This window comes from Lagopus muta, chromosome 10, assembly GCF_023343835.1.
Source record: "Lagopus muta isolate bLagMut1 chromosome 10, bLagMut1 primary, whole genome shotgun sequence".
NCBI lineage: Eukaryota > Metazoa > Chordata > Aves > Galliformes > Phasianidae > Lagopus > Lagopus muta.
Genome location: NC_064442.1, coordinates 16,489,269 through 16,507,632, shown reverse-complemented (window position 1 = coordinate 16,507,632; position 18,364 = coordinate 16,489,269). Strand labels below are relative to the sequence as shown.

The 18,364-nt window shown below is 41.0% G+C and overlaps 1 protein-coding gene across 7 annotated transcripts in view; it reads left to right on the top strand.

Moving 5' to 3' along the window:
- Positions 1-18,364, top strand: part of DAPK2 (death associated protein kinase 2) — a 49,290-nt gene that overhangs the window by 15,731 nt on the left and 15,195 nt on the right. For all 7 annotated transcript variants that reach the window (XM_048956177.1, XM_048956176.1, XM_048956173.1 and 4 more), the window contains 3 exons: positions 10,002-10,223; positions 16,199-16,337; positions 18,222-18,351. In XM_048956177.1, coding sequence (XP_048812134.1) covers positions 10,002-10,223; positions 16,199-16,337; positions 18,222-18,351 — 491 coding nt within the window. The remainder of the gene's footprint in view (positions 1-10,001; positions 10,224-16,198; positions 16,338-18,221; positions 18,352-18,364) is intronic.

The following is an 18,364-nucleotide window of genomic DNA, read 5'->3' as shown; positions in this document are numbered from 1 at the left end:
AGTCAGCTTTGACCTTCCCTGGATCTCTGGACTCTGTTCGTTACCACTCTGAGAATTGATATTCAATCTGAGACCTCCATGTGTTAAGTGGGAAGCTTTTCTATCATGCGCATTTTATTCTTCAGCTTCAGATTAACGAGATGCTTGCCAGGCTGGCAGGAACTTCCAATGCAGATTCTGGTTTTCCAACCTCAGGGCTGATAAGGGTCACATTGCTTGTGCTGCATGATGGGGAAATTTCCAAAAAATAGTCTGCCAGCTTCAGAAGATGCTGGTGATGAGTCAGGAGGTGGCACAGTCTCTTGTGATTTGGGGTTAGTGACCCAAAATGGTGTCTAAGGCATTAATGGGCTGTAATTCAGGTAACATTATTTAGCTGGTTGTTGATACTATATATGTTAATTGATAACATGGTACTTAATTAGTTGTTAAGCCAGTAGTAAGTCATTGTTCAGGAACATGAGATTTATTAAATGGTGTTTTGAATTCAAATGGGTGCTTTGCTCCATACTTACTCTAATAGAGTGGATCCTTCTGGCTGAGCTCAGATTCCTCTGCTGTTTCAACGCTTTTCTGTCAGTGGCCATGTTGTCTTTTGCCCAGAACACACTGGTTACAAAAGTCTGAGCTGTAATGTGGTGGGGGTGAAAGGTGCTGGTGCTGTTATCAGACACAGCCCATGTTCAGAGGTGCTCAGCACTTCCCTGCTGGGAGCATTGAAACCTGCCCTGTAAAGTCACTGGGTTCTGAGGTGTTACACACAAACTTCTGTGCTTGGAAGGCACCCTGGCACTAAATCAACTTGAAACGAAATGATGTTACTCATTTCTCATATCGTAACGTTTGTATTCCTACCTGGCTGACAGGGCTGTGATAAGAGCTAGTAATACATCTGTGGTCTTGTGCAAAAGGTCTAAAAGGGAGCTGTAGGGTTATGTTGGATAGGATCCACTTGTAAGCCTTCCACACGTTGAACCATTCATCAAATTTTAGTAGTCAAAATTCCTATTAAATGTTCTTTTGAACGGTTTAGAGCATTCTGGCACCGTCTGGCATCTGCTGCAGTTCAGCTTCTGTGGAGTTCTAGGAGAGGTTGTTTGCATTTTAAAATAAGTAAATACAACACTTTATTTGCAGCTCAAACACAGGAAGCACAGTGACATCTGTGACAGCTGTGTCAGCGGGGCATGAAACAGATCCACATTTTGGATACTTGTAGAATTTTATTCCATAAAGGCCTGAGGGAACAAGTCACCTTGCTCTGCTTAGATATCCACTGTAGTTTCTTCCTAAATACTGTCCTGTTAGACATAATACACGTTCACTAAATAGACAGAATTTCTGCCATTCCAAATACTGGTTTAGATTAAATAATAATAATGTCTTTATAAAATAGAGCACAAACTAAAAACTGATTTACAGAAGGCTCACACTTCTCTATGGCTGTAATCTCAGACTTCTTACTGAAAGCTTCCAGTGAAGTGCTTCTGTGTATATGCTTTGTGAACCTTGCCCAGCCTTTGGTTGGGCTGTTTCCTGAGAGCTCCAAATGTGGATGGCCTGTAGGAGTCACCAACAAATTCCTGTCCTCTTTGCTGAAAAGAGCATGGCAGTGCAGCAACAACTCACAGAATTTGCTTCTGAAGTGTAAGGAAAGAGGGAGGAGAAAATTCAGCATGATATTATGCAGTAGATTAATTGCTCTAATCATTTAAATTTGGAGGGAGTCTGTTTTAAAGCCTTGTGGTTTTTAAGAAGCACCCGAGGGCTTTGATTTGGAAATTAACAAAAATGTAACTATGAAATTATAAAATTATTAGAACCTATTTTTCCAAGGGGAAAAAAAAAAAACAAACAGAGAAGTGAGCATGAAAATAAATGGAGAATATTGAGGTGCAGAATTTCAAAGCATGGATTTGCCAGATGAGGTGCTTACGTAAGGTGAAACTGACTTGGCTCATGACGTACCTGCAAAGCAATGGATTCTTGTTGGCTGTTGCTGTCAGTAAACGTAAATACTTTTCAGGGTTAAAGATATCACACTGTCTCATAGCTCAGAGAATGTGCAGTGCTGGGTAAGGTGTCACTTTTTTTTTTTTCCTTGCTGTCAAGGGACCAAATGTAATTTATCATCCAATTAGAAATAGAGAGCCAGCAACTAGCAAACTTTACAAAGCGTAGTAAACCTAAAATTAGATCTCCAAGCTGTGTTTCGGCTTCCTGCATGCAATCACGTATCTGAATGATGTCATTTGACCTTGTTTGAGACAGGGTTTCTAATAGCAGATAAACCCTGCTAACCCTGCATTCCTACAGCTGAATGTCTTAAATATGAGGGCACAAATACAAATAGATGTTTAGTGTTCTTGTTCATACTCTGAACACCATATCGTCTTGTGAAAGTTCTTTTCTTGGTTGTTTTTGTTTTGTTTTGTTTTTCATTTAGATTCCTTTTTATAGCTGGGTGTTTTTATGTTATGGCACCTCGTGGACACAAGTCAGAGTGTTCCAGCCCTGCCTCTGGGTATGGCTGCTGTTCTGCTGGATGGCAGGGCAGGGCAGGTGGAGGGAGGGATGTGCCTGAGGCAGCTCCAGCATTCTGCCCAAGCTAAACTTGGCACCTCGTGTTCCTCTTGTCCTCAGAAGGTGGAGAGAAGCAGTTTAAACAGGATCACTCACAAGTGTGAAGCTCTCTGATGTGTCTTTTACCACACTAACATCGTTCTGCATTGAGTCGGGCTTTCAGTTCTCCATGGCTTGGAAACTTGCATTGTAGGAAGTTTCCTTTGAGGCCCTTTGTCCGGAATGTAACAGTGTTAAAACCAGCTGGCTGGCATACCAATCACAGTTACTTTACCTCTGCTTAGATTCTGAGAGTAGTTCACAACTGAGCAGGAGCTAAAGTAGGTTAGTGAGCTTGGTGTAACCTTGCTAAAACATGAACAACTGCAGCAAAAGAAACACGTGAGGAAGGAGAAAGAGACTGGAAAGCCATGTCAGTTTCCCTTAAAGGCATTTGTTTGTGTCCACTGCATTTTAAGAGACTTTTCCATCAGGTACAGTGATACCAAAAGTGTCGGTATTGCCGTGCTTACACTGCTGTAGCCTGTGTGCTTTAGTTGGAGATGTTCTGTTTTTCTCAAATGGAAACAGGAAGCTTTTCACCTTTCTGACCTGCTGTAGTTAAAAAACAACATCAAAACAGAGTAATAGATATTTGTGGCAGCAGGCAAGTTAAAAAAATAATAATAAATCCTGTGTGGAAAAATATGGATATGTTTTTTCTGTGTGCAATAGACTGTGGGTAGCATTCTTCCAACGGTGAGCACATACAGCTGATGTTGCTGAGCTCGAGTGGCCATTCAATGAAAACACCTCAAGTGAATGCCTCTCAGACTGCAAACCAAACGAATTCTCACTAAAGACTCTGTTGCTGAGCTGAGTTTGCAGGTCCTCTATGAGAAGGAGGGTTGAACTGTCTCGTGGTTATTACAGAATCACAGAATGGCCAGGGCTGGAAGGGACCTCAAGGATCATGAATCTCCAACCCCCCTGCCACATGCAGGGCCACCAACCTCCACGTTTAATGCTAAACCAGGGTTATGGCAGTCTGCATGTAGGCTGGCAGGTAAGAGATTGAGGTGCTGTATTTTGCTTTCCCTCTGGTAGTGTATTTTTGTGCAGGAACACCTAGAAAAGAAATGTGATTATAATTGCAATTCTAATGATGTCTAGAGACATGAAATTAAATGTAGGGCTAGCTGAGCGCTTTCAGAAGGGGAACATATGTTTGGTGTTTGGGAAGAAGCAGTTTGCTCTTCTCAAGTGACTTAGTGTCGGCTTCCTGACTTCTTCCTGCACTGCCCTCCAGTGCCAGCCTGTAGTCAGGTAACCTGTACTGTCATCTCAGGGGTTTGTTTACATATTTTCAGCATTTCATGATAGCAGCTCAGCAGTGTGGTGCTTTTAGCATATCAGAGGTGGGCAGATAAACCCATACATATACATAGAGTTGCTTAAAGGCTCTTCTTATTTTAATGCACTGTGACAATGTCAATCTTTACATTGAGGTGATCAAAACTGGCAGGACGTGCTTCTGTCATTCACTTGAGTCAGATTCTGCCCCCGAGCATTACCTCCAGGACCACTATTAAAAATCAACCTTGAGGAAAAAAACAAGGAGTTATGTAGTTATTCTGGATTGTCCACTTTCTCTCCCCCACATCTTCTCATGAGCTGCACAATAACATGAGCTGAACTGGTGCTCGTGTAAATCATGCTTCTGAAAATAGAGTAAAGCCACCCAGTAGTATTGTCTCTTTGTGTTCTAACTCAGTGACAAATCTCCTAAATGATATTAGCAATGCAAATAATAGCTTATCTTCAAATTCCTATATTAATGAAGGACAAATGTAATGTGGTACCTAATTAGGTATTGTATATTGTAACTGACAGGTTGCAGCAGCTATTGTTTATGCTCCTGATCTGCTGGCAAGCTGAGGATGGCCTGTGCTGAATTGTGACAGTAAATACCTCTCTGCTCTTAGGATGACTGTAGTCATCTTTGTTTTGGTGCTATACTAAAAACCAGGTGTTTGGGCAAATTTTAGTTGGCATTTGGACATTTAAGCTGTGAAATTTGTTGTAGAGTCTAAGATCTGCCACCAACTCCCAATATGAAATCAAATACATGACTTAATTTCTCAGTGCTGCCAACTCTTCTGTCAAAGAAGACACACTTTCCTTTCTCCCACCTTTTGCCTTAGCTGGATTGCAAATTTTGGGAAGTTCAACACTGTCTGATTCTCACCACTGGATGGAGATGCAGTAGATGGCACAGAAATGCTTGGTCCCTGACTCTAGGAGCTCTTCTCTTGAGCAATCTGGAGTGTGTCTGACTGATTGTTAAATACAGATGAGACATTATAGCTGGCTGGGGCTCCTCATGAACTATTCATTTTAGTACATGTCTGACAGAGAAGTAGAGCAATGTGCTGCCCCTATAACATTTGTTTAAAACCTTTTTCTCCCTCTTTGTCCCTTCTCCAGCCTTCAGCTCTTCTCTTAGTATATCATAATGTATCAAAGCACTGGGCTACTTATGTGGAAGGATAAAGCAGCTGCTGCTTTGTGGTGGTCTGGAAATAGCATTCCCCTTGATGCTTTAATAAAGACCCTGGGAATTCAGATGTGAGCATGGACAGAGCAAATGGCTGTGCAATAAATAGAGAGTAGGGTCTGCTTGGTGCTTAATTGCATGGTAACAGCCTTAGATATCCTAGTCTCAGCAATTGTCCGTTTATCTTTCTTTTTCCTTGTGGTTTATAACATCTACTTGGTCACAAAATGGTGCAGTAAAAAGCCTGCTGTTCAGAAATAGAGGCAATGGCACAAAGATTGGGGCAGGAGGAGGCAGTGTGTGCTTGTGGCACCAAGGGGGAATTGCAGATTACAAAGGAAGCAGTGGTGTGATGAACAGCTGCTCCAGGTTATGTATGTTGAAGGTGAAAATGAGAATTCCTATCCTGTGTCACTATTACTTTCGTAAGCTTTTAGGTAAACATAAATGTATGAAGCCTACAGCATTGTTGGGCTTTTTAAAAGCAAAAGCAGCTCTATATACTCCCATAATCAGCAGTCATAAAGTAATATTGTTCCACGAGCTTGCTGGCAGAGTTGGTTGAGGAAGTCAGTTCAGCAGTACCTGTACTATGTCTCTTTAGAAAGCCTGGACCAGTTGGGGTGTGTGTCTTGTAAAACAAACATCATGAAACTCATGATGTTTTACATAAATAGCTTTCAGAGCTACAGATTGAACTCCTTTTAGGGTAATGTTTAAGACTGATTTATTTTGTAGCAGGAATTTCATTCTCATAAGCTCTCTAGAGTTTACATCTAATAGCAAAATCAGGAAGCATAAATATTAATTAATGAATTTGACAAATGCAGCAGTGTTGATTCCACTTGTGTTTGAATCCTAGGGGGATAAGTACACTTGTCCCATATGTTTCCACCTCTCTCCTGAGAAGTGTTTAGTATATGCCTGAAAATGAAAACCAGAAAGAAGTACTTCAGGCTGTCTGTCACTGTTTGAGCTCTCGGAAAGAGGAGGCTGCTTCTGCCATGGAGTGCTGGCTTTTGAGAACAAGTGAGGGCCAAGTGACAGCTTTAATTTTTAGGTTTTTTTATTCTGTGGGTTGAAGACAGACTCCAACCAGCTGTCTGTGTTAATGAAGTACTAAGTGCATTGTGTAATTATAAGGTTTCTGAGTGTAATTGCTGTGTGTGCTGCATAATTTGAGTTCCAACTGTACTCGCATCTTTTGTTTGCCAAGGTAGTGAGGGATGTAATCATATTGAAACCAATAAGAGCTCAGTACTTCTGCAGTGTAGCTGTGGGAGGTTGCACTTAGGGAGTGTATTTGATTGTTACAAAAAAATCTTGGCTGATAAAAATTGCAGTAGCAAAAAGTGAAGATTATCTGTAAGATAAAGCTTGTCCTTGCAGGCCTGGATATAATGCCTTGACTAAAGAAATGGTGCTATGCTTATATTCGGGGACTGGAGATGTACCAATTATTGTCTTATCAGAGATAGGTGCAGTGTATTGTGGCAGGAGAGAACGGAGCTGCAGGTGGATATGATGAGGAGCTCACTGCCTTATTTTTCTGCTTGAAAAGTGGTTGGCCATCAGCAGAGACTTCTTGTAAATGTGAGTAGATGAGGGCTGAGCTCAGACGGCTCTTTTGGTGGAAGGACCTTGCATACCTATAATGCTTTATATGTTCCAGGCAAGGGTAGCTATTTGGCTTCCTCATTAAGAGACCATGGCTTCCTATAGCAACATAAGAAGTGTTCTATTTCCTCCTACAATTTGGAAATACATTTCTGTGCCATAGTGGAAAAATGAAGATGTATTTTGCATGTTTTTAGCAAAAGTCTGAATCTATCAAATATTAATTGATAAAGCCTTTTCTGACTAAGGAATTTTTGGTAGGGTACGAGGTGTACGTGGCAGACTTGACATTTCCTTAGTTTCTACTCTAGTTATTGTGAGCATGGCAAAGGTTTTTAGTGGGGTTCCTTACCTTCTAATGATTTGATTCTGCAGGTATTGGCCAACTGGCTCTTCCTCCTGCCCCTTTCCTGTTGCCAAAATAAAATACAACTTACACGAAGCAGCAGTTTTATCAAAAGCTTATATAACTGAAGTCCTGTTCTGCCATCACTTGCTTGTTTTTCACCTCTGTTATCACGTTGTATTTTACAGTTAAGCAAAGCATATGCTCAGTCTGCAAGATATTTGGTGTGTTACCACCACAGTAAAGTTTCTAACATTACAGTCATAGCCTTGTGCAAAGTGGATACAGTGTTCTTTTCCTTTCCCAACATCAAAAGGAAGTTTCACTAATGGAAAAATAAATAAGAAGAACAAACCTTCAGCTTAGGTTTTCTGCAATCCTCAGGTCAGTTGTAAATTCTTCTGGCTGCTTGAAATCACAGATATATGCAGACGGGCTGTGAGGTTATTTAACTGGTATCCAAATGGAAGAGGTGGACAACTTTTCCTTCCATTCAGACTCTTGTAGGTTGTATTGCAGAGATACTGCTACAAGACTTGTCCTGTCAGCAGCAGCTTGCCATCAGACTTACCAAATGCAGTCAACAAGCACTGCTATTAGAGTAATTTTCCTTGACAGCTCACCATTATAACACTTCCCCACCGGCTCCTTGTTTTCCAGCTGCTCCAATTTAACCACCTGTTTTTTTGATTTACTTTATACATCATTCTGTCCAGGTCTATGCTCCTGATTGGTGGTTGTGAAAAGGCAGAGTAATGAATAATCCTGAAGTACCTTAGAAGGTACCAAGAAGGCTCGACAGAAACTTGTCACAACTGTTTAAAAATGAGTGTAGTTCATTAAGTTAATTGAATCCATTGTATCAATGAAAATGCTGGGCTTCCTATTGAGCAGAGAGAGCAGCAAGTGAATGAAGCTCATCCCCAGTGGAGGAGCTGACTTCATTTGTTTCAACTGACTGAAGCTGATGTTGAGACCAGATATTCTTAATTCTTTTTGTTACTTGAGCTGGAAGCTTGGTTGTTGATTGTTTTGTTTTTTGTTTTTTGGTTTTTTTTTTTTTCCTTTTTCCTTAAAATATGTCAGTTTTTGAGTTTAATTTTTTTAAGATCTAAGAAAAACTTAAGAATTGGAGAGTTTGTGTCTCCAGATGAGGCAATTTAGCATGAATATGGAAAATAATGGAAAATATTTATCTTGATTTTAATAAGGACTACTTGATATTTAGAGATTGTGATGAAACCTTAAGCTGTAGAAGTTTCACATAGTTTCAGACTGATGAGTATTTTAATATCTTCATTAAGCAGCCTAAGGAGCCAGTAGATATTTGAATCTGTACATGCACTGCTCTTTGCATAATTTCAGTCTCATAAATTTAAATGAAGCATAAAAAGGCACAGATGTGTTTAATTTAAGTCTACAAATGAGCCATCACAAGAAGAAACACATTACTGTTTTAAATGAGATTTTTGTCCACTTTCCAGAATCAGCTGGGACAAGAGCCTGTTACACTGCGTGGTACAGTACTAGCAATCCTACTATGTCTGTTATTGTAACAGCAAAGGAAGACTGACACCTCTATGCTTTAAGTGGTGTACAAGAACCCTTAGGCATGTGGTGTGTTAGAAAGGAAAGCCATTTCCTCTGTTGTTGATGGGATGGAAGTGGGTTGCTAAGGAATATATGCAGTGCATTCATGGCAGAAATCAGATCTGCAAAATTCCTCCATTACTTTAGCTACAGACCATCTTTTAAAGTAGAAGTGGCTCTCTTATATGTCCTGGTTCAGCTAACTGCAAACTCAAGTTAATAGCTTATGATTTTTTTCATTGTTTGTATGGCTGTAAAGTTCTTAACATCTAAACATTCCTCAGACGCAGCACAATTGTCCTTGTCTAGAAGTTATTGACTCCAAATGGATGAGCAAGAAGGACCCTCTGAACACTCACTGTTTCCTGCCAAACTCTTGTCTTGCACAGACCTGGTATCATTTTAATCTTTAGCTACAAAGCTCCTGTCTTTCTGAATTTTGAGATGACATGTCTTGGCTTGATTACAGTTACTTTCAGAAGGACGAACAAGAAGGAGGGAATATCAGCTTTGTGGAAGCTTTGCTTCTCTGAGTTCCATCAGTGCACTCAAGGGCACAATGAAGGGAGACTAGTTCATGGAAATGAGAGCAAAGTGGATTCCCCTATTTACTATTGAAGAGTTGATAACAATTGCCTCTCTTGAGAAGCTCACATCACTGACATAAGGCTGCAACCTGCAGGGTTACTATTGTTTGAGTTTGTCATTTGACCTCCAGGTGTTTCCCTTTCAGGACACAGAAGGGAAATATTGCAGTTGAAGTGAAATATTGTACTTTAGGAGACAAAGTCAGGAAAATGTTATTAACAAATGGCAGCTACGTGTTTGGGTTTTTTTTTTTAATCTTTAACACAACTGCTTTCTGTTTAAAATGATGGGAAATTCTCTGTCCTTGAAGTGCAGTGAGATACCTGTACTTGTTCTAGTTAAATTTAAAGCCAAACTATCAAGTGAAGTATAGAAACATGAATAAACTATTCTTTTCTTTGAAAACTGATTACTTGGGCCCAATTCTGCATTTTCAAAGGCTCATCAATCCCTTACATTCTTTTCAGAGAGATTATTCTAAAGGAAAGTACTTCAGTGCACTCATGTCTTTTCAGAACACCCAGTGCTGTGTTGCAGTCTAGAATGCCTTCATTATTATCCAGCAAAGGATAATTTGAACATGAGCCATAACTTAATCACTGAAACATGAACAAGTCTGTGTGATTTCAACAGTGTATCTCAGAAGGGCCATAGGATCAAGCTTTGCATATTCAGGAAGCTGTTGCATATTACCAGAGGTTTGTATGAAAGCCTTAAGAGACTATTATCTTGTTGTTGCAGTGGCCAATTTGCTATTGTGAAGAAATGTAGAGAAATAAGCACCGGTTTGGAGTACGCTGCTAAGTTCATTAAAAAGCGTCAGAGTCGGGCCAGCCGTCGAGGGGTGAGGCGTGAGGAAATAGAACGGGAGGTGGACATTCTGCAGCAGACCCTGCATGCCAACATCATCAAGCTTCACGACATCTATGAGAACAAGACGGATGTGGTTCTCATCCTTGAGCTGTGAGTAAGGGACTTGCTTTCCTCTGGGGCTGGATGAGGCTGCCAGAGCACAGGGGTACTGTTCAAATGGAGCTGTTGTCTTTTTGGGCCTCGCAGGTCTTGGTGGGAGAGCTGGATGAGGATGCTCATGAACAGCCGCATGGTCAATTCATGTGTCCTGGGGGCATAGGTGCACCTTAAATCACCTGAGGCCATTGCTAATGAGCCAGGTTCTGTTGTCAGTTTCAAAAAAAAAAAAAGAAAAAAAAAAGAAAAGAAAAAGAGTTTGCCAACAGAGTGCGTGGTGCTGCCCTGTCATGAGCCTTTAAGGAACCACAAATGGCCACTGAACTCTCCTTTTTTTTTTTTTTTTTTTTTTTTTCCCCACTTCCTGCAGTCTTCCTTTTCAGTGCACAAAAATCTTGCAATATTTTCAGCTGTTCTACTAAATCCACATTTTTTTCACTTGGACACTTGGAAGTGACAAGGAGAAAAAAGGGAGGGAGTAGGGGAAGAATTTTGGAGATCCCCAAACTTTCCTTATTCAGAGTGAATAGCAGCAGGATGGGAATGAAGAACTTCTCTTGCAATGTGATGGGGAAAAACTCTTGCCTTTTAGGACTTGCTGACAAGTGTACCTCCTCACCTGGACTTCTGTGGGCCATTATAGCCTCATTCTTGCTTTGTGGCCCACTGGGTGGCCAGGCTGATGGTTTGGGATGATTATTATGCATATTTGGCTGTGAAATGTAGCTTTGTTCTGTTTAAGAAGAGATTCAGAAGCAGCTAGCAGCAGCTTCTCTGTCTGGGCTGAGAGAACAGTGGCTTTTTCTGTAGAACCTGTGCACGTCCCTGCCTGTGAGAATAGATGCCCATCCCAGGGAAGCTAGAGATGTGGTCAGGCATCATTTTTACATGGACGTGGTGAAGGAGCCTTTGCTTGGCTGGGATGTGATGTGAGTTTTGCATTTAAAGGAGTCACCTTTGGTCCTTTTGTCTATACATACTCTCACTGGCTGTAAGGAAGTGAGAAAACCTGGCTAGTACATGTTCACAATGCAGAGATGATTAGAATCTGAAGTACTATCAAAATTGTTGGTCTCTCCAATAGCTGTGGAATTCCCTGTGTGAATTCTTTTTGCTGTTTGTTTCATCAGCCTAGAAATACTGCATCCCAAAGACAATATCTCTTTCTTACACTCTGCTGTCCTTCCCATGTGTTCAGAGATGGCAACTGAGATGAAGCATTTTAGACAGATGCAGAGCACAGCCTAATATTGTAAGGTTTTATAATCTAACTTGTTTTACATATGTTCTGCCTGTTTCTGCTGCCCGCTTTGAGATTCAGAGTCCCTGGCTTGGACAGACAGGCCTGGCCATATTTTGAGAAGCAGTCACATAATTTTTAACAGTGCTTCAGAGACATTATGTGTTGGGGATTACATGCAGGGATGTTAATCTTAAGGGGCTGGGGTAGAGTTTACACGATCACTTTCTCTATGTCACCTCAACTTACAGTGGTGAAGCTGAAGTACAGCTTTTCAGAAAAGGGACTAATTGCCAAAGAATGAAGAGTTTCTGTTGTAGAGCTAGAACAGCCAACACACAAAGTTCTAAGGAGAAAGCTGGACACTGTCACACAAACCAGGGACCAGAACTGTATGCACATACTCATCATAGCCAGCAATGGAAGTGGCTATTGTAATACAGAGAGCTTTGCTGCTCAGGGAGTATGATTTTGGCCAGCAGGATGAATATTTGCCATGAAGTGAAAAAAGGAAAACAGCAGTTACAGCATTTTTGATCTATATTTTGTTCTTTTGTGGAGTTGATATCACCTAATGTACAGATCCCTGAGTTTTAGAGGAGCTGTGCAGAAGGTGACATACCCTTTGTCTGTAAATTCATGGCACTGAACTAAAGCTGTAGTAAACAAGGAGGAACCCAGAGGTCTTCTACTTACAGCAGTTTTTAGGTACTTAGTAAATTATGCAGTTTGTGTATGAAGCAGGAATTATAGGAACGCCATAACTGACATTATGCAGATTGTTTGTTCCCCAGAGCACCTGCCCTGGCCTTGTGCATGGAATCCAGACAGCGAGGCTGTATGAATAACCACTAGTCTTCCAAGAGTGTCAGCACTCAGGCCAGGGAGTGTGCCTGGAGATTGATGTGACTGCTGGCAGATGGCATGTGAGTGGTGGTGAGCATCTGTTAAGTATGTGTGTATGGCCAAATGTTAGTCTCTGTAACTAGAAGTCTGCTTTAGAAGACAGGAAAGAAGCTTGCTCTCTTTGATTGTCAGCTACTAAGCCACCTCCCATTTCATTATCTTCTACTTCTTCCTGTCCTCACATGGCCTTGTATATTTTGTGTGTATTCTTGTCAGGCAGTAGCTTATTTCATAGAATCACAGAATCGTGGAATGGCCTGGGTTGAAAAGGACCACAATGATCAGCTAGTTTCAACCCCCCTGCTATATGCAGGGTTGCCAACCACCAGACCAGACTGCCCAGAGCCACATCCAAAGCCACATCCACATCATTTCATTTTTAGAGGGCTGAGTGTAACAGTACTTTGAACTTATTAAGGCCACTGCATTCTGCTACTGCACACAAATTGAGGATGATGATGATAATTGCTAATAAAGCTACGTAGATTCTCTCCGTAAGCAGATGATTTCTACTCCTCACACACTGTTATCAGTCTCATACTCAGTGCAGTTTATTCAGATAAGCATTTTCAGCACATGGCCAGTTAATCTTACGACAAGCTGCAGTGGACTTTAGCTTCAAAAGAATATTCCCAGTGTTCTTATTAATTGAAGAAGCTGCCTGGGTGTTTAAAACAGGATTTGGCTTAAATGTTGACACCCTCTCCAAATCAGATTGTGCTGGCCCTGACAGTGGTATCTTCCCTTTATGTGGGGACAGATTCTACAGATGCTGTTTGTTTTGTTCAGGGGCAGAAAGAGCACTGCTTAGTTCACTGCTGTTATGTGCACCTAAGCAGGCCCAGAGTTTGCCCTTCCACGTGCACACTGCCCAGGGTTACGCTCCCCACAGCTTTCAGTGACCTTGCTGCTGTTCTCTGTCGCCTGGTTTCTGCCTTGAGCTGCTTTGCCAAAGCGAAAGTGGCTTAAAGGCAGCCCTGATTCATACACCAGACTCATCTATTAGTAAGTGTTCCCAAGAAATAAGGCAGCTTTATCATTTATTGGACTTTGCAGGAAGAGCAAAGTGTCATCCACTTGCTTCTTTCTTTTCCTTGGAAAGAAAGGTGACGTGATAAGAGATAAAGAGATGAGACCGGAAGGAGGGATTTTTTGTAAGATGAAGTCCCCCAAGAAGGGAGCACTCCCTCTTTCATTTGTGGTGTTGATTTGGAAAACGCACTTGTCTGGATGTTCAAACGTGACCTGCAGTGGAGCTATGAGTTTTTTACTGCTTTTGTTTTACTCTGTGCATTTCAGGAGCCAGAGAACATTGTCTGCATTCCAAGTGGTAGTAGGGTTAGGTAGCTAAAAAAATGATTGCAGCTGCGACAAGTTATTAAAGGAATCTGTAAGTGAGATCTGCTAGTCTCTGCTGAAATCTATGTACAAAGAGCAGGCAAGTCTCATTTCCTTAATTATTTCTATTCAGAGTACACACCAGCAGTCACCTCCTGCAGCAGTCTGGCCCTGCCAGCAGGAAGCCAGCTGCACTGGGATACTTTCTGCTACCCTTCTGGAATGTAACCATGCAGGCACTCTACTCTCTCTCCCTTTGCGCTGCAGAAGCTTCTCGTGGCGGGCTTTTTAATGAGAATTAGTAATAAGTTCTGTCTGAAAGGGCCTGACAACGTTTCAGCTCAGCCTTCTCTCCACCAGCACTTGCAAAAGAAGATACTGCTTAAGGAGAGCACAGACCCCACGGCACTTTATGAAAGGCATTCCCTTTCGCATTCCCTTGGCACAGAGGACAGTACTGAGGATGTCAGAGAATATATGTACAAAGGAATGCCAGAAAATTTAGCAGAGGGAACTTTCAAGGTACGAAACACTACAGGAAAACAAATAAGGAAAATTAAAAAAAAAAGATTCAGAGAGTCTGAATTCCCATTGCTACTTTACCAGCAAAAGGCTATTCCTTAAAACAAACACGAGCGTTTTGGTTTCTGAATGTCAGAGCTCAGCATACATCTCCAGTGTCTTGTAGTAAAGTCTAAGACTTAGCCTGAGCTGCAGAGATCTTAAGAGACCAATCTAAAGGAAAACTCAGTAGAAGAGTTGTGATGATTTCTCATTAATATGAGGTTTGAGTAAATTGTACAAAAAGTTAGTAGGAGTAAGTATGTGGATCACTCTGGAAGTAATCCTGGGATATTTGGGAGAAGGTCTAAATTCTACTGCCATGCTACCAACATCCACCTCTGATGTTATGGGCCAATATAATAAAACAGGAGGCATTACTTTTGGAGCAGCTATTGCACCATATTCTTGAGTCCTTTATTTTTGTTTGCCAGCCACTTAGCAGCAAAGATTACAGACCAAGGGACTTCTGCAGCTGAAATGTCCTGCCTCATGTTGCATAGGAAGTTTCTTGCCAATGTGGAAACTGTGGAAAAATGTCCCATAACTGGCAGGCAGGTCATTAGGCACTGTGTAAATCAGTGCCTTCAGAACAGAATGGTGTCATATGCTGTCACCCACAGCATCAGTGAGAGCTAAGAAATGAGCCAAAAACTGGCATTTGACATGGGGTTCTTGTTTGCAATTGACTTCTTGCAATTTTTGTGACCATTCACAGTAGTTTGCTTGGAATGAGGCAGAGTAGGGAATCATTGTCACCACCAGTGTTAGAAAGGAGCCTGGGGTCAGAGGAATGATGGATTGCCTAAAAGACCTCTGCAGTGCACAGGCAGTGTGATCTGACTTGCCTGTGAGTCACAGCACTCAGTTAACTCAAAGCACTTGAACCTGCGAGTTCTTTTACTGCTATTTCATTAGACAACAGGGCCGAAAATCTATTTTCCTGATTTACTGTTGGACTGTTCAAGTCTTGCTCTTGAGCTTGGAGTGCTGAGCACAGGTAAGTGGTACATCTCAGCCCAAGAGAAACAACCATTTTGAGAAATAACTGCCAGGAGAAAAATTGGATTATGATAGATTATCAATGAGTGTGAACTGAAGGCAAGAAATGTAAGTGTAAATGTGAATAACAACTGCAAACAGTGCACAATTCATTACCAAGATAATCCTCTTTCGTGATGTATGGAAAAAGTAGCACTGAGGGCTCTCAATATGAGACAAAAGAAATAGTTGTATGTACTAAATACATATGGAATTTCATTTTTGAGGACTCATATTAACTTGTAACATTCCCTTGGTTGGAAACAACAATTTTGGGTACCTTCCAGGCTGCTGCAATCTGCTTGCTTATTAGCACAAAACGAATGCTTTCCTGTCAGTGTATGTCAGGCAAGAATTTGTATTGGTTCTACAGCCACTGTAATGGCTGTTCTGGAAAGAAGACAAAAGTTTGCTGCCCGATTTCATTGCTTCATGTTACTGGTGGCAGCTGGTAAGTAACTATTCAGCAGTTGCTGGCTATTGCAGTTTTCTCTGTTTCCCGTGTCTTGTCCAAAGTGAAAATGTTGGAAAACTGCAGTTGGAATAGTTAACATCCAAGCCTTCCTGTTACAACATGTCTGTGGGTTTATCAGACAGCGCACCTCTTTTTGGTCCTTCATAACTCTTGATGAATCAAACCTTGCAGCATCAATGCATTAGGGAAGGATAATCCTTCCTTTGGAGGGGAGGGAGCTAAAAGCAGTTTTGGGAGCTAAAAGCAGTTTTGGCACCTTAGGCCAGAGCACAGAGCTCCAGATTGTCAGTGAAGGTGGCCTTTACTCACTATATGGAAGTGTTCACCTGCTTCAATTTTCTTTGATTACGTTTATTTTATGTCCTAGAGCGCAGTTGATAACGGGAAGTTTCCTGGTGTGTTTTGCAGGGTGTCTGGAGGAGAACTTTTTGACTTCCTGGCACAGAAGGAATCTTTGAGTGAGGAGGAAGCAACCAGATTCATCAAGCAGATTTTGGATGGTGTGAATTACCTCCACTCTAAGAAAATTGCTCACTTTGATTTAAAGGTGAAGAGGCTGATTTAGTTACTGTTATTGATAATTTTTGATGACTGTACCTTTTTTGGGATGTAATGTTAGTGATGTCAGGTGGTCAGTGGCGATGTTACAGAAAAAAAGCAGAATAGAAATGAGAAAAGATACGAGGGGAATCATTTCACTGATGGAGGATATCAAGTTATCTAAAACAAATTCACAGATTAAGTCTATTGGATTTAATAGGACTGTTTCCTGGGGTTTTACTAGTGTTAAATTAGGCATATATTTTTTTAAGCAGTGGTCTTATCAGATGGAAGAAAATTGATATTTATCTCATCACTGATCAAGGCTGCATCAATTTCAGTGCAGCTGCAGTGTCTTACACACCTTAAGGAATAAAGCAGTGCAGGGCTGTGGCTGTGAGTTCTTGCCGTTTCAGTCTGTCCTGCGTGCTCCAAACTTACATCATGTATCTGCAGGGAACACGTACGCCCTAGATCCATGGAAGAAAACCAGACTTGTTAGCCAGAGGCTAAAATAGGCTATGACAATAAATTATTCATATGCTTTCTTTCCCAGTACAGCTCTGAGTGAGTGTGTGTGTGTTAGCAGGAGACACTTCCACCTTAGGATCTGCTTTGAAAAGGCCAGGCAGCTGCCAGCAGTGAATCAGATTGTCTCACCATTGCTCTTGAGCTTATGATTAAGTTATGAAAAATTAATGCAGTGAAGCTCTTCATCAGAGATAATTGAATCTGCAGTTTATTCTGAAACCTGTGAAATAAGTACAAGGAGCAACGAATGCTGAGAAACATAATTGGAAAAAAGAAAAGTAATATCCATTGCATTTGGCAAAGAGTAAGGAGTCTATGACTGAGGTAAAGATAGGTCTAATATCAAAGTTATTCTAGCTTTGGCTCAGGGCCTTGCCCTGTGAATCTGTAAGAAATGCTGCATGTTCTTCTAATAGCTTGTTGTCATACATGATATAGGACCACTAATCTCAACATTTTCCATTTTAAGGATTATTCAGGCAGCAAATCCTGTAGATCTTTCTGGGTCTTCTTGTTGCAGGTGTGAATTTAGTTCCAGAAAAAAGATTATTTACCTTCCCTAAGTAGGTTCAGATGTGTTAAGAGCTGTATACTAAGACACTGTCCAGCAGGTTATGGTACATTAGTTACAGCTGGGCAGAAATAATGGGATTTCTCAGTGTACATTCCAAGAACAGTTCAGCAAAATACTCAGTTGTGTAGCTCTCCTTCAGGATTGAGCAAGTGCATGCTGTCTTTGTACTAGGTAGTTGCACTGCTTCAGCTGCCCTCTAGCTGTTAAGTAGCCACTGATGTTACAACAGTGGCAAATCCACGGCATCAGGGCCTGGCATCTTCCTAGGAGGCCTTTCAGGACGAGGAAGTATTTTCTGATTTAACAGAGGACAAGATGCACCACAGAGCCACTTGCTGTTACATCACAATGCTGCTGGGATAATAATATCGTTACATATCTTATCAGATATGGGAACTAAATACAGTAGTGTGGAAACAAGGATATGTTGCTTCTATCCTGGCAGCACTCATCATTAAGATGGGCTTAATGTGAAGATAGAAAGATTTTGCTTGAGATGAGAATAAAAACTGCAAGAGGAAGAATGTATTATTTTATTATTTTTATTTTTATTGTATTATCAGTTTTGTTTTCCTGTTGCAAAATTCTGATCTGTTCATTGATGTCAAACATTATGAGATGTCATCCCTTTACCAAAAGAGTGAATTGTGTATGATTAAGAAAGGACACGTGTTTCTTGTTCTACAGTGTTGTGTATGGGAAGGAAAAAATTTGAGAACTGGAGGTGTAGATCTGTTATTTTCTAAGATAATATAACAACAAATATCTATCTTTTGTTATTTTTAGCCTGAAAACATTATGCTTCTTGACAAGAATATCCCTATTCCACACATCAAACTCATTGATTTTGGCCTGGCTCACAAAATAGAAGATGGAGTTGAATTTAAAAACATTTTTGGAACTCCAGAATTCGTAGGTGAGTGACCAGT